This window comes from Salmo salar, chromosome 26 (assembly GCF_965601325.2).
Source record: "Salmo salar chromosome 26, fSalSal1, whole genome shotgun sequence".
NCBI classification, from domain to species: Eukaryota; Metazoa; Chordata; class Actinopteri; order Salmoniformes; family Salmonidae; genus Salmo; species Salmo salar.
Genome location: NC_138316.1, coordinates 20,480,077 through 20,505,087, shown reverse-complemented (window position 1 = coordinate 20,505,087; position 25,011 = coordinate 20,480,077). Strand labels below are relative to the sequence as shown.

General features: G+C 43.1%; 1 protein-coding gene across 2 annotated transcripts; it reads left to right on the top strand.

The window, feature by feature from the left end:
- Positions 1-26: 26 nt before the first annotated feature.
- Positions 27-24,621, top strand: LOC106587335 (myotubularin-related protein 10). 2 transcript variants are annotated; one of them, XM_014175641.3, is made up of 16 exons: positions 27-907; positions 1,087-1,147; positions 8,470-8,606; positions 9,610-9,682; positions 14,567-14,709; positions 18,643-18,736; positions 19,046-19,193; positions 19,591-19,678; positions 19,936-20,024; positions 20,301-20,431; positions 20,590-20,659; positions 21,000-21,070; positions 21,183-21,355; positions 21,669-21,839; positions 21,999-22,181; positions 22,294-24,621. In XM_014175641.3, exons 1-16 carry the CDS (start codon positions 851-853, stop codon positions 22,915-22,917), a joined length of 2,313 nt encoding a protein of 770 aa, XP_014031116.2. In that variant the 5' UTR covers positions 27-850; the 3' UTR covers positions 22,918-24,621. The 2 variants fall into 2 exon arrangements, with proteins under 2 accessions (XP_014031116.2, XP_014031118.1); XM_014175643.3 differs by having other exon boundaries at positions 8,470-8,619.
- Positions 24,622-25,011: the final 390 nt, after the last annotated feature.

The window sequence follows — 25,011 nt, the reverse complement described above, 5'->3', positions numbered from 1 at the left end:
ATAGGCGACAGTGTATACTATACATGATTAATCAAATCAAAATTAGTCGTAAATAGACATAAATGAATGGACCAGACGGTGCTTGAGGAATCAAGAGAGTAAGATATAGCACTTTCTGGGGCCCTCCCTACCCTCCGTTGTAGGTCAAAAGCCCTTAAGTTTATTTTTTCTTCCTTTTTTATCTTAAATCTGAACAGGAGTCAGTTACAGTTGGTCCCAGATCTGTGCTTGAGGGTGCAACATAGACCGATGCTCCTCCGCTGTCTGTCTCCTCCCGAATGTAAACATGGCCGTTGTGTCCATAGCAAAAAGCATAGCAAAGCCTTGGATATAATGCTGCTAGCTAGCTTAAATACGAAAGTTGTCACTGCTGTATGCCAGCAGGGTTTACGTTGTGGAGTTCTTCTCTAGTAAGATTAGTGAATTAACTCACGGTCTGCAGCGAGGCGTTCGCAAAGTTCTGCGAATGGAATGCTTGCTAGTTAGCTAAAGCTAGCTAGGTTGTTTGACGAAGTAAAACTTGCTTGCTAGCAGCTAACTACAAGGCTAGCTGGCTACTAGTAACTTGCTCGCGAGGAGGACACCCAGAGCTCGCCAGCACAGTACAGCAGCTGTGTTGACACGAAACGAAAGGAGATACACAGCAACAATCCCAGCCTGATCCAGATGGGGAAATCTATCTCTAAAAATTGACTGTATTGTTGACTACTTCACATTTTCAGCAATTTATTTTTTAGCTGTTATTGTGCTAGCTAACGTACAAGTTAGTTAACGTTTGACATTCTTTTTTCACTGAAATCTTGGAAGTATCCATTAATCATCTTTAGTTATTGGACTCAAGCTATTAATAATGTTTTCTATGAAGCCCTTGAAACCAACATTTAAATCCTACCTTCTGCCTGTACAGGTGAGTAACCTTACTTGACTAGCAAAGTTACTCTGTCCTCAGTATACTAACAGTTACTTGCTATTACTGAGCAGTTAGCTAGCTAGGATTACTTGTTCAATTCACTAGCTATATGTTGTGCATAATTTAGTTAGCTTATTATAGACTAACAAACTGTCTCTGTTTTATATTTCATGCAGACTGATCTGAAAAAAACTCCACAGCCACCTATCAAGAAGTTAGAGGCCAAGTTACTTCCAGGTGAGTTTACTGTTCCCTCTGCCACAGCTAGCTTGTTGTTTCTGACTGTTCTATTTGTAACTAACAATTATGTTCTGAATATGTAGAGGCTACATAAATTAAACCACCCATCAAAATATCCCGCTCCTGAAAAATAACCAGTAAAGGCTGACCTCATCCAGCTATAGTCTTTCTTCTCATGCTAAGGTAGAAGATGATTGATATTTCAATGACCAGCCAGTGAAAACTCCCATATCTCTTCAGCTAAATGTAATTTCTTGTTTTGAATGTGTTGTCTATCAGTGCACCTCACTTGTGGTTTTCCCCACAGGTCTTTGGCATCCCTTATTGTCGCATCATTAGGCTGTGGTAATCTCATCCAACTGAAAGTCTATTTTCTCTGGGCTATCTCAAGTCACCATGGCAATGCGGTGCCTGCCTGGCCCCCTTTTCATCACTGCAACTAACTGTGCATAATTTAGCCTTAGTTAACAATGGGCTGGTTCAGATATGCCTCCTGATTTTGCAGTCAAATCCCAGCTCAGAGAGGATGCGAGTTGGTTAATGACTGTGTCTTAAGGAGGTTACAATAAGAGATTCACAAGGGTATTTCCTGTTCACAGAGCATCGGTCACTGAAAACTATTTTTTGCCTTTTGTGTGTTTTTCTTCGCAACTTTGAATTTTTAATGCGTGGCAGGGCCTCAGGTTTGTTTACTTTTTTCCATTTTGTTGGCAGTGTTTGTGTGTGAGCTGAACTGACACCCAACCTCTCCATATTACATTTTTCTCCAGTGTATTAAGATAAACAAGGAGACATTTAAAGAGAATGGAAATAATGAAAACTCTATATGTGTCTAACCACCACTCATTAATCTGTGTACAGGGAGGGGCCATGACCCTCCACTCAATTCATGTTGCCCCCCCATAAACTATTGTTGCAAAAAAGCCAACAACATTCTTAAGCATTTCGGTTCATTCATGGCTGTTCTGGAGGCGGAAGCTCACTGATATAATGGAGCAAGATTGAGAAACACTTGACCATATAACCTTGAAGTATCATTAGGCCTATATCTGAGTCTGAGGACAAGTTGTGAATCAGAGGTTGTGCTGTGGGATGAATTTCCCTTTGAGGCGTTCACTCCTTATAATTAAGCAACAGAGGATGGACCTTCCTTCATTCTAAAATAGAAGTGCCTTGCCTGGTTGTTCTTACGCTGCTGAAATAAAAGCAAAACCTCTCTCTTGCACTCTATTGCTATTTCCTCTGCTTTGCAGGGCTCTACACTGACTTAAATTGGAAAATGTTTGCGTACACAAATACATTTAGGAGCACAATGACTAATATTTGATGTAATAAAACTAGAATCCTTCATTTTTTTAAATTGCCCAGCAATATTTAGGCGCATATGTGAGTAAAACTGTCCCACTGTATAGCCCTGCTTTGGCTGTATAGTTTTACCCTTATCTATTTCAGTTGATTATTTTAAGAGGCTGGTATGTTTTATAGAGGGATACCGGTTGTTCCTTGACTGGAGGTTTAGCTATTGTTATTGCTGGGTTCTGCCAGTGTGTTTCAATGAATGCTGCCAGTGAAAGTAAACATGACTCACTCACGCAGTGCCACCTGGCCTTGCTTTACAAAATACCATAGTCACCTCCTCACCCTCAACCTGACTACGAACAGTTTAGCCTACATTGAATCTCAGGTTTGATTTTACACTATGGTCTATGATCTGATCTTTAGTTCATGGCTCTGTGAGGGTGGCCCTGAATGGATAGACTTTGGCTTTATTTGTGGGCATCCCAGCTCCTCGGTAGTGTTGCTATGCGACTTGAATGTGACCCATTCAAAAGGGTCTCTGATTGAATGATCCATTCAAGTCCACACCAAACTGACCAGACAGAGGACCACAGTGGGGCTAACTCATCTCAGCAAATCATCTCAATTGTCCTCCTCTCTCTTCTATCTTCCCCTCTCTCTCTCTCTCTCTGTTCATCTGTCCTCCTCCCTTAATTTCTGTAGTTCTCTGTTTATCTCTCTGTCCTCCTCAGATTCTCTCTTCATCCCTGGCTGGATCCTTTGCTGGGTGCCCACCTCTAATTAGTGAACTGTCTGGTTGGGTTTCTCCCTCTTCTCTCTGAATGTTTTTCTTTTTCTCCTCCTCTAGGCCTAGTTCTCTCACCCCCACACTCTCTCTCTCTCTTTGTATGTGACCTGTGTTTCTGGAGTGTGTGTTGGTGTCCAAACATAGACGACCAACATTGACTGTTTTGTTTAGGCTCCTCGCTGACACACTGTCACCTTTATGACACACGTTCATCTGAACTGTAGACATCTGTAATGATAGTTAGACAGGTACTGTAATAGATGCTGTTGTTTTCTCAGTAGGAGAATGTGAGCTGAGGCCTCTCCTGAGGCGGTGGAAAAATGTGCCTAGCAGCGATGTTTGCATGAGGCAAAGCTAACTCTCTGTACTCCCAAACACATTCTCACCTCTCTGGCCCACATACTCCTACTGTCCTCAGTCTCTCTTCACCACTTAGTTTGTCAGCACATGAGTTCTGCTCCGTTAATCACACAAGCTAGGCTAATATGGGCAAAGTCATGAGTTTCTCAAAATGACGTGTCGCTATCCATCAGCAATGTGATGGTGTTACTGGCACACTGTACTCTACTATTGTACAGGTGGAATGCTGAAGCATATCTGTCCCTTTAACTGCCATCTTTGTGTTGTGACTGAGGCATTTCTCCCTGGTCTCGTGTGACTCAGAGGATTGTGATAATCACTGTATACGGAGACCATGTTGGGTCTCTGAGCCTGTGTCCCTCACCACCAGATGTCCAAACTGTGATCTGGTCTGCTAGGTGCTGTACACAAACACAGGTGGCCTGCTTTGAAAGCTTCAAAACCCCAGGAAGCAAAGCAGGTTGTGGTTAGTTGGGTCAGTTGGCAGGAGTGATCACATGAATAGCCCTATTTGATTTAGGGTTTTGTGGACTTAGTCAAGAAGGAGAACCAGATCCTAGGAAGTGTTTGTTTCCACCAGTATGGTTACAGGATATACATGTTTTTGACATGCCAATCACACACAGGATAGGCCTTGTGATTGTTCTGAATCTGTGTTACTTCTGGTCACATGATAGACCACGACCTTGGCCAACTGACATTTATCTGAATAGGCACTGAAAGTAGCCAACTCTGTGATAAACAGAGAGTGCTATGATGTAAGCGGTTGATGACATGACCACAGTACTGTTTGTTAGATGTTGTGGTAACCCAGGTTACTTACTGGCAGAGTTGCAGTCCAGTGGGGGTGAAAGGCTGCAGTCCAGGCAGTTACTGTACCCTTTGTGTCAGACCTGTCAGCATTCTGCCTTCACAAAAGAGTTGTTAATTCATCAAGCCAGCAGATTATTAGACCCAGTTTTGGAAGTAAACACAGTAGTGATGGATGAGGGTGATGGTGGGCAGTTGCTGACTGGTCCCACAATTACAAGAGCGACAACCTATTTCTTCAGTCTCTCCTCTGTCTCTGTTCCTTGTCTGATCTTAATCCATGCTGTGAAACATGACAGTAGAACTCCACCCTACTATCCCCACTCCTCATCTTCAATAAGACTCACAGGCCATAAAGTTTTATTGTTACATTCTTGTGCATACATTAAACAACTTGTGATGCAGTGACATGGGTGATATAATGTAGCTTGTAAACAATGTTTAACATGGAGTACAGGCAAGAACAAATAGGCCTAGCCTTGGGCGTAATTCATAAGTAACATGTTCACGTTTGTTTATTCGTCATATACAAGGAGTAGCCTACACAGTGCAAGATTCACCTGCAAGTCAGCATTTCATTGCACCGTGTACTCCATGTGTATATACAGTTAAAGTCGGAAGTTTACATACACCTTAGCCAAATACATTTAAACTCAGTTTTTCACAATTCCTGACAATTAATCCTAGTAAAAATTCCCTGTTTTAGGTCAGTTAGGATCACCACTTTATTTTAAGAATGTGAAATGTCAGAATAATTGCAGAGAGAAGGATTTATTTCAGCGTTTATTTCTAGCATTGCCATTAAATTGTTTAACTTGCGTAAAACGTTTCGGGTAGCCTTCCATAAGCTTCCCACATTCAGTTGGGTGAATTCTGGCCCATTCCTCCTGACAGAGCTGGTGTAACTGAGTCAGGTTTTTAGGCCTCCTTGCTCGCACACGCTTTTTCAGTTCTGCCCACACATTTTCTATGGGATTGAGGTCAGGGCTTTGTGATGGTCACACCAATACCTTAACTTTATTGTTTCTAAGCCATTTTGCCACAACTTTGGAAGTATGCTTGGTTTTTTTTCCATTTGGAAGACCCATTTGCGACCAAGCTTTAACTTCCTGACTGATGTCTTGAGATGTTGCTTCAATATATTCACGTAATTATCCCCTTCCTCATGATGCCATCTATTTTGTGAAGTGCACCAGTCCCTCCTCCAGCAAAGCACCCCCACAACATGATGCTGCGACCCCCGTGCTTCACGGTTGGGATGGTGTTCTTCGGCTCGCAAGCGTCCCCCTTTTTCCTCCAAACATAACGATCGTCATTATGGCCAAACAGTTCTATTTTTGTTTCATCAGACCATAGGACATTTCTCCAAAAAGTACGGTCTTTGTCCCCATGTGCAGTTGCAAACCGTAGTCTGTCTTTTTTATGGTGGTTTTGAAGCAGTGGCTTCTTCCTTGCTGAGCAGCCTTTCAGGTTATGTCAATATAGGACTCGTTTTACTGTGGATATAGATGCTTTTGTGCCTGTTTCATCCAGCATCTTCACAAGGTCCTTTGCTGTTATTTTGGGATTGATTTGCACTTTTCGCACCAAAGTACGTTCATCTCTAGGAGACAGAAAGCGTCTCCTTCCTGAGCAGTATGACGGCTGCGTGGTCCCATGGTGTTTATACTTGCATACTATTGTTTGTACAGATGAATGTGGTACCTTCAGGCATTTGGAAATTGTTTCCAAGGATGAACCAGACTTGTGGAGGTCTACAATTTGTTTTCCTGAGGTCTTGGCTGATTTCTTTAGATTTTCCCATGATGTCAAGCAAAGAGGCACTGAGATTGAAGGTAGGCCTTGAAATACATCCTTAGGTACACCTCCAATTGACTCAAATGATGTCAATTAGCCTATCAGAAGCTTCTAAAGCTATGACATAATTTTCTGGAATTTTCCAAGCTGTTTAAAGGCACAGTCAACTTAGTGTATGTAAACTTCTGACCCACTGGAATTGTAATACAGTGAATTATAAGTGAAACAATCTGTCTGTAAACAATTGTTGGAAAAATAACTTGTGTCATGCACAAAGTGGATGTCCTAACCGACTTGCCAAAACTGTAGTTTGTTAACAAGAAATTTGTGGAGTGGTTGAAAAACAAGTTTTAATGACTCCAACGTAAGTGTATGTAAACTTCCGACTTCAACTGTGAATGTACGGTCAGGCTCTAATTTGAGTGTACGGTCAGGCTCTAATTTGAGTGTACGGTCAGGCTCTAATTTGAGTGTACGGTCAGGCTCTAATTTGAGTGTACGGTCAGGCTCTAATTTGAGTGTACGTTCAGGCTCTAATTTGAGTGTACGGTCAGGCTCTAATTTGAATGTACAGTCAGGCTCTAATTTGCTCATAGACAATGCAGTGTATAATCTAAACGAATGCATCAAAAGGAACCAGCTAAATAGAAAGTGACAGATTACAGCTGGGCTGAATGGGTTAAAGTCTTGCTGACTCTGAGGGAAAAACTGTCATTTTGACATGTGATGATCCTGTTTACAGTGCTGGGCCTGGTTCTCTTTGGCTGTTCCCTGCCTGTCCTACGGTAACCCTCTGCAAAGCTGCTCCAGCTGTTATAGTTTAGCGATGCTGTAGTGTCACTCACAACCATACTGCCACGATATAAAACGAGAGGGAATCACCACTGCACTGCATTCATGTACTAGTCTATCATACAGTCTCTTCTACTTTAGGTCTTCACTTCATGCAATTGTAAATTCATGCTTAATCTATCATGAAATGCCAGGATATTTGCACTATGCAAAGGTAGCAGCTGCATTCATTGAACTGGTCATTGTTTAGATTTGAAGTGTTTAAGAGAGACAATGGTTTGTCATAAACATTCATGTCCTTCAATGTTGCCAGCGAGGTTGAGAGCTAATTACTGTCAGACCTCTTAGGTCCCTGTTCAGTGACACAGGAAATGGCAACATCAATAAAAACAACATGAATGGTTTAGTCTAGAAAGTTAAGGCCTAGTTTAGGACTGGGTACACCTGTCTTTGATGAAGAGGGGTTTTGATCTGGATGTAAAACTTGAGAGGAGGACCTCGATCCATCAAGCAGCCTTACTAACCAAAGCAGTCTTTGTCCGTTTGAGGCTGGGCTCAGTTGAAAGTTTATGCTGAGTTCTCAGTTTTCTTAATGGCAGATTGTTTTCCCAGGAGGAGGACAGCTAGGCCCACCTGATCCCCATTCTCTGGCTTATGGGGTTTTCCTGGCAAGCCTGTAGTGCATGGGCTGAGTCTGTGAACTCCCACTGAATGGCCAGAGAGAGAGAAGGATCCTGGAGTAGAAACAGTCAGCAGTGTATGTGACTCATCATGGGCTCTTTTTTTTTATATTGAAAAATATATACCTCTTGGAGCTGTGTGCATCTGGGCTATGGAGGTAATTAAAAACATCTGTTTGTGAGGAGGAAAGTAAAGTCCTGTAAATGGAGGGAACCCTCTTTGGTTCAGACACCAGGTTGTTGTCAGGCTGTGGGTGTTTGTGTTTTGTCCTGAGATGCTACTGGAACCAAAGAGGGGTTAAAGAGTAGAGATCACAACGGGTAACTAGGCCTATAGGTTAGGCAACAGACAGTGTTGTGTTGACCTCCTCTGTCATGAAGAGGTCTAGCTATTCTATGACAGGTATTTCCATCACCCTGACCCAACGCCTCAGACTGGAATGTGGGATCATTAGAGCCAATTCGAGGGCCTGAGAGGAGAAATGCACAGATCACTCTCCGGCAGCGTAACAGGATGCCTCTGGCTGGATGGCAGAATCCTGAATGAGACTAGGAGATAGACATCTCAGTATGTATGTGATCATTCCACTTCCATAGCACATTTTCCCAAGCTTCATTCATGTCATATTACTCAGCCATCAGCCCATGTTTTGTTTCATTGCTATAAGACTTAAAATAACTTTGGTTAACACTCACACCTTCAATTTCTGTCCATTTTAGGCCTATGTTTTCTACCTCTTTTCTTTGAAACCTAAATGTCATGGTTCATGTTACTTCCTGTTTGTCATCCTCAGGGGAGATTGTGGTGAACGAAGTGAGCTTTGTGAGGAAGTGCATCGGAGCAGATGGCAGCCATGGTGACCTGTGGGGGAAGCTGATATGCACCAACTTCAAGGTTTCCTTCATCACCCATGATGCCCTCCCCAAGCAGGTATATTTTCAATGTGAGTGCACTCCATTGGAGGCTGCTGAGGGGAGGATGGCTCATAATAATGACTGGAACGGCGAGAGTGGAATGGCATCAGACACATGGAAACCGTGTGTTGATGTATTTGATACCATTTCACTGATTCCGCTCCAGCCATTACCACAAGCCCGTCCTCCCTAATTAAGGTGCCACCAACCTCCTGTGGTACACTGTGTGCCTCTCTCCCAAAAATGACTGTAGCTCTATGGGCTAGTTATCCAGACACGGATTAATCCGAGACAATCTCCATTACAATGTATTTTTAGTCCAAGACTAGTCTTAATCTGTTTCCTGGGAGACTGGCCCTACATGATCACACCTGAGTTTATTGGAGAAAGTGTGGTCAAGGCTGTCACATGATAAGCAACATGTGGGATTGGCCTGTTGTCTGTCGTGAAATAACCATCAACAAAAAGGTTTGTAAGACACTGGTGTCTTTCTTCCAGTGTCAGATGTTTTATGTAACTTTCCACCCTGTGCTTTTAGACCACCTGTTTTGTGTTAAGCTTATTTTGATGCCTTCACCTCTTAAACAACTTAAGTGAGTCATCCCAGATCTGTTTACTTGAAAAACAAAAGTTTATAGGACTCGTGGAAGGATTGCACTGCTCTGGGAAATCAGCCTTGATCTTAAAGGTCCTCATTGATGGCAAAATTGTGGATTTGCCTTTCAGTGCAAATGGGGTAACTTTTAGATTCACACATTTGCTCGAAAGTTGTCAATGATCTCCATTCATCAGCTGATTCCATGTTAATCATTACTTTTCACTGAAATACAAAAACGACAGTATCATCATCAGTGTTCCTGGCAGAGCATTTCCAGATGGTTCAAATATTCTCCTCTCAGCTGTTGATAACATGTGGTGCGCTCCAATTAAAACCTCTGGTCTCCCTGGAACTATTGTGTGCTTTTCCCCCAGGTACCTCCACTCCTCACCATGTTGATCTCTGTGTTCTGTTCTCTCAGAGGTTCCAGGTTGCCAACCGTCTGCTTGGAGAGCACGATGTTCCCCTGGCGTGTGTGGAGCAAGTGGTGACAGGTAAGACCATGTGCTATTATGCTAACCATGGTGATGAGATGCCAAACAAACTCAAACAGCAATCGCCACCAAAATATAACTCTCAGTGGAAAGTAGCCTACTCATATGACACTGGCAGTCCCTTTAGTCCAGAAATAAAGAGCAGTTTAGGTCCTGACAGGTAATGTTTTTTTTTAATAGCCTGTGTAAAATAAATTACCTATGAAACGCATTGCCCCCCACGATTCTGTCTTTATGACCGATATAATGGATTTTGTAAGACCCCCACACTTCTTGGACCGCTGCAGCTGTAATGCTTCATCTACACCCAGCTGTTGAATTATGAATGCACAATGGACAGGTTGTGCTCTCCTCCTTTGAAATCCCCATGAATGTTTTTTTTCTGATGGCTGAGGGACCAGTCGGACCTCTCAGATCCAATCACGTCCCATATGGCTGACCCCAGTCTCTGTGTTTAGGCTGATACCAGGCTGATTTTTGACACACACCATTGACTTAAACCAGTTTTGGTGACTGCCTGCCTGCTCCCCCTGGTCACCGATCCATTTCTAGTATCTACATAGATGAGGTCATAGCCCAGACAGAGGGCCCTGGCTGAAAAGCCTGTTCCGGATTAACCTTGTTTGTGTAACTCATAGCCTCGCTCTCTGCTGACATGGCTGGGAGCGTGGCGCTGTTGTGCTGAGCTGATAAAGCATGAAGCAATGTTTTCTACTCAGTACGCCCTCAACAAAGGTCCTTTATGAGAGCCTTGGCTTGGCAAAAACACTGACCCAACACTCCACCCACCACAAACCGAGAAGAGGCATTGGTCTTATCCTTGTCTGGTAAGGTAGTGAAGGTGTGTGAAGGTGGTGGTACACAGGCCAAGATTAGATTCCTGGTGTGCCATGGAAACATGCAAATCATCCCCTTCTGGTTCTAAGATCATTATATACTGAACAAAAATATAAACGCAACATGCAACAATTTCAAGATTTTACCGAGTTACAGTTCATATAAAGAAATCAGTGAATTGAAATAAATTAATTAGGCCCTAATCTATGGATTTCACCAGTGGTGGAAAAAGTTACCAATTGTCATACTTGAGGAAAAGTAAAGATACCTTTATAGAAAATGACTCAAGTTAAAGAGAAAGTCACCCAGTAAAATCCTACTTTAGTAAAAGTCTAAAAGTATTTGGTTTTCAATATACTTAACTATCAAAAGAAAATGTAATTGATCAAATATACTTAAGTATCAAAAGTATGAATCATTTCAAATTCCTTATATTAAGCAAACCAGACAGCACCATCTTCTTGTTTTTTGTTTATTTACAGATTACCAGGGGCACGCTCTAACACTTAGACATCATTTACAAATAAAGCATGTGTTTAGTGAGTCCGCCAGATCAGAGGCAGTAGGGATGACCAGGGATGTTTTCTTGATTAGCGTGTGAATTAGACCATTTTCCTGTCCTGCTAAGCATTCAAAATGTAACGAGTACTTTTGGGTGTCAGGGAAAAGGTAGAGTAAAAAGTACATACTTTTGTTTAGGAATGTAGTGAAGTAAAAGTTGTCAAAAATATAAATAGTAAAGTAGCTAGCTACTTCCAGACACAAATAAGAGAACACCTCACTCTGACTATTTTACTCACCCAAGCAGGGCTGGTTATCCAAAGTGTTTGTGACTGTAACTGTGCTGCTGGCAACAATAGCCAGAATTAACAATGTCCATTGAGAACGAAAAACGACTATACCACTTAGCTAAGAATGACGTGAATAATCAGGTTAATAAACGTTGGGTAGTTAGTTAGATTATAGTTAATATACTGCCTATCAAGTTCGATGTATAATTTGCAAACTAACGTTAGGTTACGTTAACTAGCTAACATACCGGTACATACTGTTGTAATGCTGTGCGGTTCTTAAGGATAGCATAACTAACAAATTGTCAGCCAACATAACGTATAACGTAACTTATTTGAAGTCATTACTTTATAACATTGCTCAACATTTGTCAAATCAATGAATTTGTATCTTAAGACCAATAAGCATACTACATACATACTCAATAAATGTATTTTGTCTTTTCTGAATGACGTATCCACTCACTGACGCTCCCTGCCGGTCCGAGCGGGTCCCGTTTCTGCTCTGTTTAGTCGGAGTGTGGGGCTCCCTGCCACGTCTAACGCAACCTCGGTCTCCCCAGGAGCAATCAGCAAACGGAGTTAGTCGTCCCGTCCTTGTCGCCAAATTGTCAGAGGAAGAGAGACTGCAGATTCTTTCAAACAACAATTTTATTACAAGATTTGCAAAAATGAAGCAATCAACCATCACTAATAGTCAGAGTTGAAAGCTCTATGAACAGAGTTGGCTCTCAGCTTTTATAGAAAAGTTCAACCTCTTTGTTTATGTGGCAGTTAGCAGATGTGTGCAAACGGGTGGGGAACATAGTGTATAAAAGGTGTTTAGTTTGTCTCTGTAGATAGCTGACGTTGCCACCATTGTCTGTTCTTTCCTGCAAGTTTCCATACAGAGGAGTTCCTACAGATAGTACAAACGGGATGTCACATACTGCGGTCGCACCCAGCTCTTATCTGTACACCGAGACTTATAACTGTCCCACAAGACAACAAGCCTGCATCAGTGGAAAAAACACTATCATATAACAATGGACAGTTATCTAAGTCAAAACAGCATAGTATGTCTAATTTAGTAATTTTCCACGACAACATTACTACAGCCAGCATGCCAATTGCACACTGTCAACTTGAGACATCTGTGGCATTGTGTTGTGTGACAAAACTGCACATTTTAGAGTGGCTTTTTATTGTCCCCAGCACAAGGTGCACTTGTATTTCAGCTCATGAGACATGGCACCAACACTTTACATGTTGCGTTTATAATGGAAAATGTTTTACCATATGTAATACTCGAGGAACCTCTGAAAAAGACTATTCTGTATTCAGAATAACATAAGTATATTTAGAGTATTACCCCATAAAGGGTCATCCGAACATGAAGAATGAAGTTCCTCATTTGTTTTTAGACAGCTCAGGTCTGGAGGATCAATTTCACTTCCTACTTGGTTGAATTTCTCTGAAGCTCTGTGGTGACATAGATAATCAGTTTTTCTGTGGAATCTTTGGTCACTCAGCTGCCCACTTCCCACATGTACATTACCCCACACTATACTAGTGTTGTCCCAGATCTGTACTGTATGTGCTTTAGCCCAACTTCTCTAAAAAAAACATTAGGCTTACAGACCTGGGACCAGGCAACTACTGTTACTATTTGCTTATACATTAGCCCTAATATTGTGTGCACCTTAGCCACGCTCAAGGTACTAAACGATATCATAACCGCCATCGATAAAAGACAGTACTGTGCAGCCGTCTTCATCGACCTGGCCAAGGCTTTCGACTCTGTCAATAACTGCATTCTTATCGGCAGACTCAACAGGCTTGGTTTCTCAAATGACTGCCTCGCCTGGTTCACCAACTACTTCTTAGACAGAGGTCAGTATGTCAAATCGGAGGGCCTGTTGTCCGGACCTCTGGCAGTCTCTATGGGGGTACCACAGGGTTCATTTCTCGGGCCAACTCTTTTCTCTGTATATATCAATGATGTCGCTCTTGCTGCGGGTGATTCCCTGATCCACCTCTACGCAGACGACACCATCCTGTATACATCTGGCCCTTCTTTGGACACTGTGTTAACTAATCTCCAAACGAGTTTCAATGCCATACAACACTTCTTCCGTGGCCTCCAACTGCTCTTAAATGCTAGTAAAACCAAATGCGTGCTTTTCAACCGTTCGCTGCCCGTACCCGCCCACCTGACCAGCATCACTACTCTGACTGGTTCTGACTTAGAATATTTGGACAACTACAAATACCTAGGTGTCTGGCTAGACTGTAAACTCTCCTTCCAGACTCACATTAAGCATCTCCAATCCAAAATTAAATCTACAATCGGCTTCCTATTTCGCAATAAAGCCTCCTTCACTCATGCCGCCAAACATACCCTTGTAAAACTGACTATCCTACCGATCCTCGACTTCGGTGATGTCATTTACAAAATAGCTTCGAATACTCTACTCAGCAAACTGGATGCAGTCTATCACAGTGCCATCCGTTTTGTCACCAAAGCCCCTTATACCACCCACCACTGCGACCTGTATGCTCTAGTCGGCTGGCCCTCGCTACATATTCGTTGCCAGACCCACTGACTCCAGGTCATCTATAAGTCTATGCTAGGTAAAGCTCCGCCTTATCTCAGCTCACTGGTCACGATAACAACACCCACCCGTAGCACGCGCTCCAGCAGGTATATCTCACTGGTCATCCCCAAAGCCAACACCTCCTTTGGCCACCTCTCCTTCCAGTTCTCTGCTGCTAATGACTGGAACGAATTGCAAAAATCGCTGAAGCTGGAGACTTATAATTCCCTCACTAACTTTAAACATCAGCTATCAGAGCAGCTAACTGATCGCTGCAGCTGTACATAGCCCATCTGTAAATAGCCCATCCAATCTACCTACCTCATCCCCATATTGTTTTTATTTACTTTTCTTCTCTTTTGCACACCAGTATTTCTACTTGCACATCATCATCTGCGCATCTATCACTCCAGTGTTAATTTGCTAAATTGTAATTACTTCGCTACTATGGCCTATTTATTGCCTTACCTCCTCATGCCATTTGCACACACTGTATATAGACTTTCTTTTTTTCTAATGTGTTATTGACTGTATGCTTGTTTATTCCATGTGTAACTCTGTGTTGTTGTTTGTGTCGCACTGCTTTTCTTTATCTTGGCCAGGTCACAGTTGTAAATGAGAACTTGTTCTCAACTAGCCTACCTGGTTAAATAAAGGTGTTTTGTGTTTGTTCCTCTCAGTGAACGATGCTAAGGGGAAGCAGAAGGTTCTGTGTTCCAACCAGAAGCTAAAGTTTAATCCCACCGAGCTCATCCTTTACTGCAAGGACTTCCGAATCATCAGGTTCCGCTTCGATGAGGCTGGGCCCCAAAGCGCCAAGAAGGTTTGCGATATAAGCTTTCTGAACAAAATGGACACTTTTGATGTATAAACACTATATAAATGTACATGGTGTTGACTCTTGAATTGAACCTGAGGCTAGATACCAGCCATCTAGCATGGTAATCCTCCAACTCAACTCTGCCTCACCACTACAGTGGATTAGTTAAATGTAATGTAATTAGTTTCTAAGAGGATTTCACTGGTAATTCACTGTGGAGTGGAATGCCTCTGCTGTCAGTATAGCTGTTCCCAAAAGACTGCCACTGTCAGATTTAAATATTTTTTAATCATCTCTTGCTAGCCTACATGATTATCAGCGTTAAGTCCCATTATGTGAGTATGAGAGCAAACATGCTGCCAATGACACTAGTTAATCCTTTATTTTGGATGAGTAAGAATGCCATGTGTACTATGTCCTCTCCCAGAAAACCGAACAGGACTGTATGTGTATGGTAACCCCATTGACAAACACACTGAGGAGGCCCTTCTGGGGCGATGTAGGCTACCCTGTAGGCTGCCCTGTATCCTCCTTTCTGTGCTTTTCCTCCCCTCTCCACCCCTCTTCTCCCCTCTTCTATTTCTGACAGCAAAGCCAACAAACAGGCCTGGTAAGAGCATTCACCTGGAGTATTTATTTTTATTTATTTTTATTTCACCTTTATTTAACCAGGTAGGCTAGTTGAAAACAAGTTCTCATTTACAACTGCGACCTGGCCAAGGTAAAGAAAAGCAGTGCGACACAAACAACAACAACACAGAGTTACACATGGAATAAACAAGCGTACAGTCAATAACACAATATAAAAAAAGAAAGTCTATATACAGTGTTACCGAGCCCTGTGGGCCTGTTGAGCTCATTCTAGACAATGTGATGCTGTGTTCAGTGAGAAGGAGCCGGGTAAGAGGGAGAAGGAGCCGGGTAGGAGGGAGAAGGAGCCGTGTAGGTGGAAGAAGGAGCCGTGTAGGTGGAAGAAGGAGCCGTGTAGGAGGGAGAAGGAGCCGTGTAGGAGGGAGAAGGAGCCGTGTAGGAGGGAGAAGGAGCCGTGTAGGAGGGAGAAGGAGCCGTGTAGGAGGGAGAAGGAGCCGTGTAGGAGGGAGAAGGGAGCCGGGTAGGAGGGAGAAGGGAGCCGGGTAGGAAAGGAGCAGGGTAGGAGGAAGAAGGAGCCGTGTAGGAGGAGCCGGGGAGAAGGGAGCCGGGTAGGAGGGAGAAGGGAGCCTGGTAGGAGGGGAGAAGGGGAGAAGGGTAGGAGGGAGAAGGGAGAAGCGAGCAGGTTAGGGGGGAGAAGCAAGCAGGGTAGTGGAGAGAAGGAACCGGGTAGGAGGGAGAAGGAGCCACCCTGGATATAACCTGCAAGCCCCTTGGAACATATGAACCGGATAGAGAGGTTTTAAAGTCACCACAAAAAACATCCAGGGAACAAAACATGCATTCAGCCTTCTAGTTTCTGATCACTCTGCAACCACAGATGCTGTTGCACCTCAGGTTCTGGTCCAAAAGGGAATTCTGTGTTATGTGGAGTAAGGCCTCCAAGAGTTCTTAGCAGCAGCCCTGAGTCCTCTGCATGGCCGTGGCAGGGAGACCGCAGACCTCAGTATATCTTCCTGACAGCCTGCGTCTATGTACACACGTGACCTTAGATCTCCAGCCAGAGCGCATGGTGCATGCCACATGGGAGCAGTTTGTCAGAGAAAGGGGGAGGTAGCGCTTGAAGGGCCTCAACACACACCTGAAAGATATTGAACTAAGAAGTAACTGTTAACATTACCTGGCTACTCTGCCTTCCAGGGCCTTTTATTTTTTGGGGGGGTTTGGTAACTCATGACAATTTGATTTGTTGTGTCTCCTGGTTGTTTCTGATTACACATGGTGTTTTTTATGAATGGGTGTTTCTGCTGTAAGTATTGGAATGGTACGGAGTGGGATTTAACTGCACTTCCTGTGCCTATTTCTATATGGGGACACACAGTGTAATTACTGTGGGGAGCTAAACCAGGGCTTGGTCCTTGTTTTTCTTTGTGACATATGGAATGAAGCCATTCTATAATAGCTTATTATACCAAAGGAATTTACAGAGTTGGGAGCAGTCTCTCAAATATACACAGGCACATACATACATACATACATACATACATACATACATACATACATACATACATACATACATACATACATACATACATACATACATACATACATACATACATACATACATACACACACACACGTACACACATGCATGCATGCATACATACCATTTCCTTCCTTGTGTCCTGTGTTTTAGTCGCAGCTCCTCCAATGAATGGACAGCATTGTGTAATTCTATGCCACTGCCACCGATGGAAAGCTCCAAACGCCAGACTCAGCCCTCTATCCCAATAGAAATAGGCGTTCTGCTAAGGTTTGCTTTCCTAGGTTTCACTTAATTGAAATCCTGGCTGCCACGCTTAAGTCTGAATGCTTGTAGCAACTTAGCTACCCAGATAGTCCCAAGGCACACTTACAAATACATGAGTATGGTTCCATGGTTGAAGTCTTTCAAATGTTTGCCCTTGCTTTTCAACGTTTGCCTTTTATTAGAAATAGTGAGACATACCCTTCAAGGTGCAGAAAACATGACTTAGTGCCTCAGCTGTTGAGAATGTCTGGGCTAAATAATACATTCTGCTGTTTAAATGGTGGGATCTTGTAGTAAAGGTAGAGGCCTTGGCTACAAGGGGCACAGCTTGAAGTGTTATTGAAAATTCCCAAGCAGATTCCTGAGTCTTTAGCCAATAAAATCATCACCTCCAAATGAATAAAAACAACTCCTGTAAAAGGTGAACAGAAAAACACTCTGGCCGTGGTCAGCAGACTCCGAGGCAGCCAGAACGTGCCTCAGAGTGCATTTCAAAGACACAACTCATTGAAAAGGGACAGAATATCCTATGGAGTCACTGAAACCTGTCTCCATTCACAGTACAGAATTATCTGCCGTCACATCTTAAAGATTCTAGCAGACCATCTCCCTTAGATTGTATTGTTGGGGCCATGAGATTTTCCAGACTCCCTGACCTGACAAGTGGTGCATTTCCATACAGGATTTACCGCAGGGTTTTACCAAAAAGTCTAAGACTTTTCTGTTTCCATCTATGTGTGCCGGCACCCATGTCTCATTGGGCCATGGCTCCGGCAGATCTGCTCTCACCTGGGGCCAAAGCCAGGCCACTGCTACTTTTCAGCCTGCATTTACATAACAATGGTTACTATGAACTTTAACACCTCACAAAGCAACTGTTTTGATTCTTCAGAGGTTGTTTATTCTGCTCTTTACTAGTCCTCACTGCCAGCCTTAGCTATGGAAACAATTTCCCTAGTATAATATAAAGGCTGTAAAGGCGTTACAGTCAAAAAGCAGCAAAGGAAAACTTCCAGGCTCGTATAACTAGGCCCTACAGTGCATTCGGAAAGTATTCAGACCCCTTGACTTTTTCCACATTTTATGTTATGTTACAGCCTTATTCTAAAATGTATTAAATCGTTTTTTCCCCCCTCAACAACCTTAACACAATACCCCATAATGACAAAGCAAAACAAGTATATATATATTTTTTTATTTGCTAAGATTTCTAAAAACTTGTTTTTGCTTTGTCATTATGGGGTATTGTGTTGAGGGGAAAAAAACATATATATTTATTTATTTCTGTTTTTTATTTTTAATACATTTGCGAAGAAATCTAAACCTGTTTTACTTTGTCATTATGGGGTTTGTATGTAGATTGCTGAGGAAAAAATATGAATGTTATCCATTTTAGAATAAGGCTGTAACGTAACAAAGTGGAAAAAGTCGAGGGGTCGGAATACTTTCCAAAGGCACTGAATGTACTGTATATTTGCCTGGACCTGTTCAGTTCCTTCCTTTTGAAGTCATGTGTTTGCCCCACCCTGTGATTTAAGGTTTGCCTGGCCATCGCTCACTACTCCCAGCCCGCTGATCCCCAGCTGCTGTTTGGCTTTGAGTACGTAGGGAAGCAATACTATGGATCCTTGGGTAGGTACACAGTACACTACTTAATCATCTGGTTCTGAGTGAAAAGGCTTTGAAACACCCTTATTCCCCGTGGCCTGCCAAACTGTTCTAGCTATCAATAGCATCCCCACTGTACATGTCTTGACATGTCAGGAACCTAAAGGAAAACATGCCGAATACACTGTTAACAGAACAATGTGATCAGTTGAGTTTTGTTGGAACACCGGGGCATCAACAGATATTTACAATTGTTGCAATGTTTGAGTTGAAGGAAATACAGCAAGCAGGTGTGTGTCCTTAATTAGCAAGAACTCACTGCTACATGTGCAGGGGAGCGAGTTAATGGCGTCGATCCCGGAGGAGGACTGCAGATGCCCCTGTTTGACCGGCCCTCTGAATGGGACAGAGAGATCAAGAGAACAGGTGCAGCAGAGTGGAGGGTGTGCTCCATCAACGAGGGCTACATCGTCTCATCCAGGTGGGGCCCACATAGTTTAGGGGAGTGGGGAGGGAGGGTTACTGCAGGCCTGAGCTCATTTTCTAAATGACATCATGGATTATTACCAGATTTGGATTATGATTAACATAGCTCATTAGAGTGTCATAATCCTCATCAGGCAGAATGGTAATAATTTATGTAACACACTTAGGTAATGGCTTACATTGACACTTTATGTAATAGAATCTTTGTTGAGATGGAAATGTAGTAATTGCTTCACTTGCTGCCACAGAGTTATTTCTTTTCATATTGTGGTGAACCATTCAGAATCTGCTGTGGCTAATATGACGCCTGACTCAGTGACATCAAATGTTAACCTTTTGCCATTTGGAGCATCTCTGTAATGCATATTTCCTTCTTATATTTCTCTCTCCAGTCTCCCAGAGTACTTTGTGGTCCCAGTGTCCCTGGCGGATCAAGACCTGAAGCAGTACTTATGTTTTTTCACTGCTCACCGCATCCCTGTGAGTGGCCAGCCTCTTTCATCCCCAAAAACAACAGCTTTTGCTAAATAAAAGCCTTTCATGCTGTTTTAGACAGAATTCTCTAGACCGACTGTTTCTATCAAGTATTAATGACTCCGATTTGTTAAGTGCTTTGAGAGGAGTGACTATGCATTTGAGCGTATGTGAGTGTTTGTAAGTGAGAGAACGAGGGAGACCGTTTGTGTGTGACTGCTGAAACATGATAAGGTGGTGTGTGTTTGTGTGTGTTTCCTTAGTTGTGGTGCTGGAATCACCCCAACGGGAGTGCCCTGGTGCGCATGGCCAGCATCAGTGACCCACTGCAGCAGAGGAAGCTGGACCAGAGGTATAATAAGACTGAATGGAATATCAATGAATCCATTTATATTTGTTGATGTTTTCTTATTGTTTACTACCATCATATGTTTTCAATTTCCTTTCAAATAGTGTGATTATCATGTCAGCACTGTGATTTGTTATTTTGGCATAACTGACAAGTGAGATTGCCAAACTATTCTGTCCAGACTCGCAGTACCAAAGAGAAGTAAATAAACTGCTTGTCAAATAAACATTGCTGTTAAGACCATTTCCAACAGTCTTTTCCTGCTCTGTGCTGTGGTAGGATCTGTAGTGCCATAACAAAGAGCCACCCACAGCGCAGTGACGTCCTCAAGTCCGACCTGGACAAGAACCTGCCCAACATCCAGGACATCCAGGCTGCCTTTGTCAAAGTGCGGCAGATCTGTGTCATCGGTAAGTCGGAGGAATTGAAATCAGTCAATCAAATAAATGTTGTGATCTATTTGTTCATTTTTTTATGAAGGCACTTTGTTGTTTTTAGGATTTTATTGCTGCTCTTAGGGATTCTGAAAGCTCTTGGGATGTTTGACTGTGTGTTTGTTTGTGTGCAGAGCCCTTTGAGGAGTCTGAGGAGAAGTGGCTGTCGTCCATGGAAAGCTCTCGATGGCTGGAGTATGTCAGGTATGTACAAATATTTAGACGCCACTGGCCCAGAAGGTTGGCTCACCGTGCTGTTTGCACTGGCATTGCCGCTGTCCTGCATGAAGTTTCATTTAGAAAAGTACTAGCATTGATAAACGTTCCTGCTGGTTCTCTCTCTACCATCTGGTATATATATATTACTCATTTTATTTACATTTTTTAATGGTGGTAATAATTCATGAAGAAGTACAGGATAATTTTGGTTGGACTCAACTTTTGGTCAGAGTTAATGAATGTCGAACTTAAGATGTATGTGTAAATGTTACATATTTGTACCTAGAGTAAAGTCAACTGTATCCTTTCATATTCCTGGCTCCAGGGCCTTCCTGAAGCATTCAGCCGAGGTAGTCTACTTGCTGGAGGGAAAACATGTGTCTGTCATTCTGCAAGGTAACGAAATACATGGTTTTGTTCTTTAGTTGTCTGTCTCTGTCTGTCTGTCTGACCTGTATTTCTCTCTTTTCTCTCTCTCTTCTCTCTTTCGCCTCTCTTCTCTCTCCAGAGGAAGAAGACAGGGACCTGAGCTGTGTGGTGTCCTCTCTGGTACAACTGATGCTGGACCCTCACTTCCGTAGCCTCACTGGCTTCCAGAGCCTGGTGCAGAAGGAGTGGGTGATGGCTGGCCATCGCTTCCTCGACCGGTGCAACCATTTGAAGAAGAATGACAAAGAGGAGGTAGGCTTAGTCTATTTGCATACTTGACATGGAGCTTGACATGGAGATGTACTTTGAAATGTTGTCATTGTTTTTGTGCCCAGTGATTTTAGTCATTTAGCAAACACTCTTAACCTTAATTGCTCCTGTAAGTCTCTCAGGATAAGTACCTTGCTCAAGGGCACATCAACAGATTGTTCACCTAGTCGGCTCAGGGAGTCAAAACAGCAACCTTTTGATTACTGGCCCAACGATTTTAATCGCTAGACTACCTGCCGCCCTTAATCACAATATTCTCTACCTTTCCCCCTCTTCCTCTCCTACATCCCCTCAGTCTCCTCTGTTCCAGCTGTTCCTGGACTGTGTGTGGCAGATTATAAATCAGTACCCAGCAGCCTTTGAGTTCACTGAGACATATCTGACTGTGCTCAGTGACAGCATGTGGATCCCTGTCTTCAGCACCTTCCTCTTCAACTGTCCCCAGCAGCGCACTGAGAACAGCATGGTGAGGAGCTCACACACAAAAAGCCACAAACACAGGAAGTTCCCCCTTAACATAGTTGCGGTTGTATTGAACTCCGTCAACCCACCTCTGATATGATACAGCTCAGATCTGTGTGCAGCTGTGTGCAGTATTAGTAACCTTACCTGTCCTCCTCTACAGGACTTTGCTAAGAGTAAGTGCATCCCTCTGGGGGAGGAGAAGGCCCTGCGTTTCCCCCCTGTCTGGGACTGGTCACAGCAGTTCACCCCCAAAGACCAGGCCCTCTTCAACAACCCCATGTATGTTGGAAAAGGTGCCACCTGTGTTCAGAACGGAGCAGTGAAGTCCTTCAGACGCACCAAGGTCAGTTTGCTCGCTTTGTTTGAGAATGCAAATGAATACAATGAAAGAGAGAGTTGTCAACTAACCCTAACCCTAAATAACTTGTAAATGAGTGTGTTCCTTTCTCTTCCAGAAAAACTACAGTTCTACACTCCGAGGGATGCCCTCTTCCCTGAGGAACATCCTGATGGACGGCCATGACAGCCTCACCCTGACCAGGCGGAACTCCCTGGTGCCGCGGCTCAAATCAGACTTCTCCCAGATCAGAGAAGTGGTGGAGAGCCCAACAGAGCGCTTCTTCAGGGACTGGGTCTCTCGGCCCGCAGACCTACAGGGGATGCTCATCCCCCAGCTCCTGCCTTCACACCTGGCCCTGTGGAGGCTCTACTTCCTGCGCTGGGTCCCTGAAGCCAGCATCCCCAAGGGCGGCCCTGTAACCGCATACCACAAGCTCTCCCAGCTGGCTGATGAGGTAGAGAAGCTGCAGAGCCAGCTACGCCAGTACAAGGGGGCCACTCCGGCCAGCACCCCGACCTCCAACCCCAGCGCCCCCCCATCAGACCACAGCAGGATGTACTTTAAGGCCTGTTCCACCCTCGAGCCCTCTTCAACTCCAGAGTACCTCAGCTCCTCCTTCCCCTTCTCTCCCGTGGGGAACATGTGCCGCCGCAGCATCCTGGGCACTCCTCTCAGCAAGTTCCTGAATGGGGCAAAGATATGGCTCTCCACTGAAACTCTGGCCAATGAGGCACTCTGAGGTCCCGTGGCTAAAGTTCTCACTCAAATCAGTGTTTTTAGTCCAGAAGGGATGTCCTATCATGCTAGAGGCCGGAGGCTAGCTCAGTTGAATGTGATGATGTGGCTGTTTGTTTTTGCACAAGATTATTCATCTTTACTTAAATTGCACATTTCTTCAGGGGTTTGCCAGGGTTGCTCTCTGTAGGAAGTGAATTTTGATTTCCAGTTTCACTGTCTAGTTTTAGATTCAGTTGAGTACGTAGAAGAATGTTAGTGGAATATGATTTTGTAGTGACATTGATGTAGTGCTGATGACACTTTGCGAAGGAAAAAAGGAGTTATGAGGAGGAGTTAAATCTGTGGTAGACACTTATCGCTTTATTTGTATCACTTAATATAGTTTAGTTGTATTTCTAGAGACCTTCTGGTAAGGTACTGCATTATTTCTAGAATGAATAATAACCAAATCATGAATAGTGAAAGGAGAAGGACAGACGGGGCTATTTAATATTAGGCCTTCTTGCAGGAAATGATCTTCAATCACACAACACACCAATAAAATGCCAGGGAACAGGCACTGGAAAATGTCTTCACCGTTTGAGACAATACATTTGTGGACATTCATCAATCAACTTTTTCCTTGATGGCTTTGGCATTGAAATGCATCCGTTTCTGGACATGTATGATTTGGCGCTGTGGGCAGAAAAGAACCGCTGGGCAGGCTGGATACCTGTCCTATCATTACTGTACACCCACACAGCCTGAACTGATGCTGCTAATGGCTGGACGCCGCCTGAACTGATGCTCAGACAATCGGCATGTCTATTCACCATAGTCAGTTGATGTGTTTCAGAGTGGGTTTGAAGTGGAGACATGTAAACAGTTGGAATCTGTTTTCTCTAATGAGCCCTCATTGCTCCTTCACCTGATATTAACAAGACAAATCCCAAATAATAAGTGAAGCTGTATGAAATAAGTGAAGCTGTATGAATAAGAAGTGAAGCTGTATGAAATAACTACTGGTAATGGTGGTGGTTGTTTGAATCATGAGAAGGTGAAAATAATATTGGCAAATGTACAGTTTTATTGCTTGAAATGACTTATTTGACTATTTTCTAATTATGGTACTTACTGATTTTTAGCCCCTACTTTTAGTTTATATTCCTTGTTTTACTTTACCTTGTTTTACTTTACCACTAATTCACACCATTGGTGCACTCAGCACTGTTATTGTATAACAATTGTGCTCTTCATTTGACACAATTTGATATTGATCAACAGTGCACATATTTATTCAGTTATGCAAATGGTCTTAAACAGGAATGTAGGAAATTCCTTTTTAGATGGAAATTTGGGTTACTTACTGTGTTCAATGTACCGGTTCACTTCTATCACTTATTCCACTATGCATGTTGTTACACCCAGAGTAATGACATTAGGAGAGACTGAGTACTTCAAAAGCTGCATCTGGAAGCCAAATTTAAGTGCTTGATCTGAAGTACCATGTTGGGATTAATGTTATGTTGTACCTTTGTGCTCTGTGGAGTATCAATGTGTTAGGTCAAGTTTGGAGATACACATTTAATGCTTGCAGAACACTTGTTGGAAAATTGAGGGTTCTGAAGTGCAAAAGCACTGTCAACACTGACCACAGGGGATCACAGCTGTAAGGCCAAATGTCAATGTTAAAGAATTTAGAGCAAATAAAAATGCTAACAATTTCTGAAGTTGTTGTTTTTTTATGGGGGGGAGTTTTGTGTGAATATTCTTGTACTCAGTATTTCATAGACACCCAATAAGATGGCTACAACGCTTGTGACTGGACTGGATTGCGAAGCTGTCAAAATGAGACGATTAGCAATGTCTGCAACACAGATTTATAAGGGAAACTGAAAATATTCACATGATATTCAAATTAATATATTAACCATGCTATATGCAGGTCTGATATTACATTCAAACCAGATCATACTACAGTCAGTGTATGGATAAGAAAATGCAAAGCTACTGTACACACTGTAACGTATATCAATAAGCATGCCACCAGCACCCCCTGTTGGAAATTCGGAGCATCAACCGGGAAAATTGCAAAAACAACACGTCACATTAATAT

What these genes read in the sequence shown, in the direction of transcription:
- LOC106587335 (XM_014175641.3), top strand. Translation starts at nt 851, where the DNA reads ATGTTTTCTATGAAGCCCTTGAAACCAACATTTAAATCCTACCTTCTG. An exon ending in TGTGGAGCAAGTGGTGACAG is followed by an intron (nt 9,683 to 14,566) that starts GTAAGACCATGT and finishes TGTTCCTCTCAG; the next exon opens with TGAACGATGCTAAGGGGAAG. An exon ending in AGCGCACTGAGAACAGCATG is followed by an intron (nt 21,840 to 21,998) that starts GTGAGGAGCTCA and finishes CCTCCTCTACAG; the next exon opens with GACTTTGCTAAGAGTAAGTG.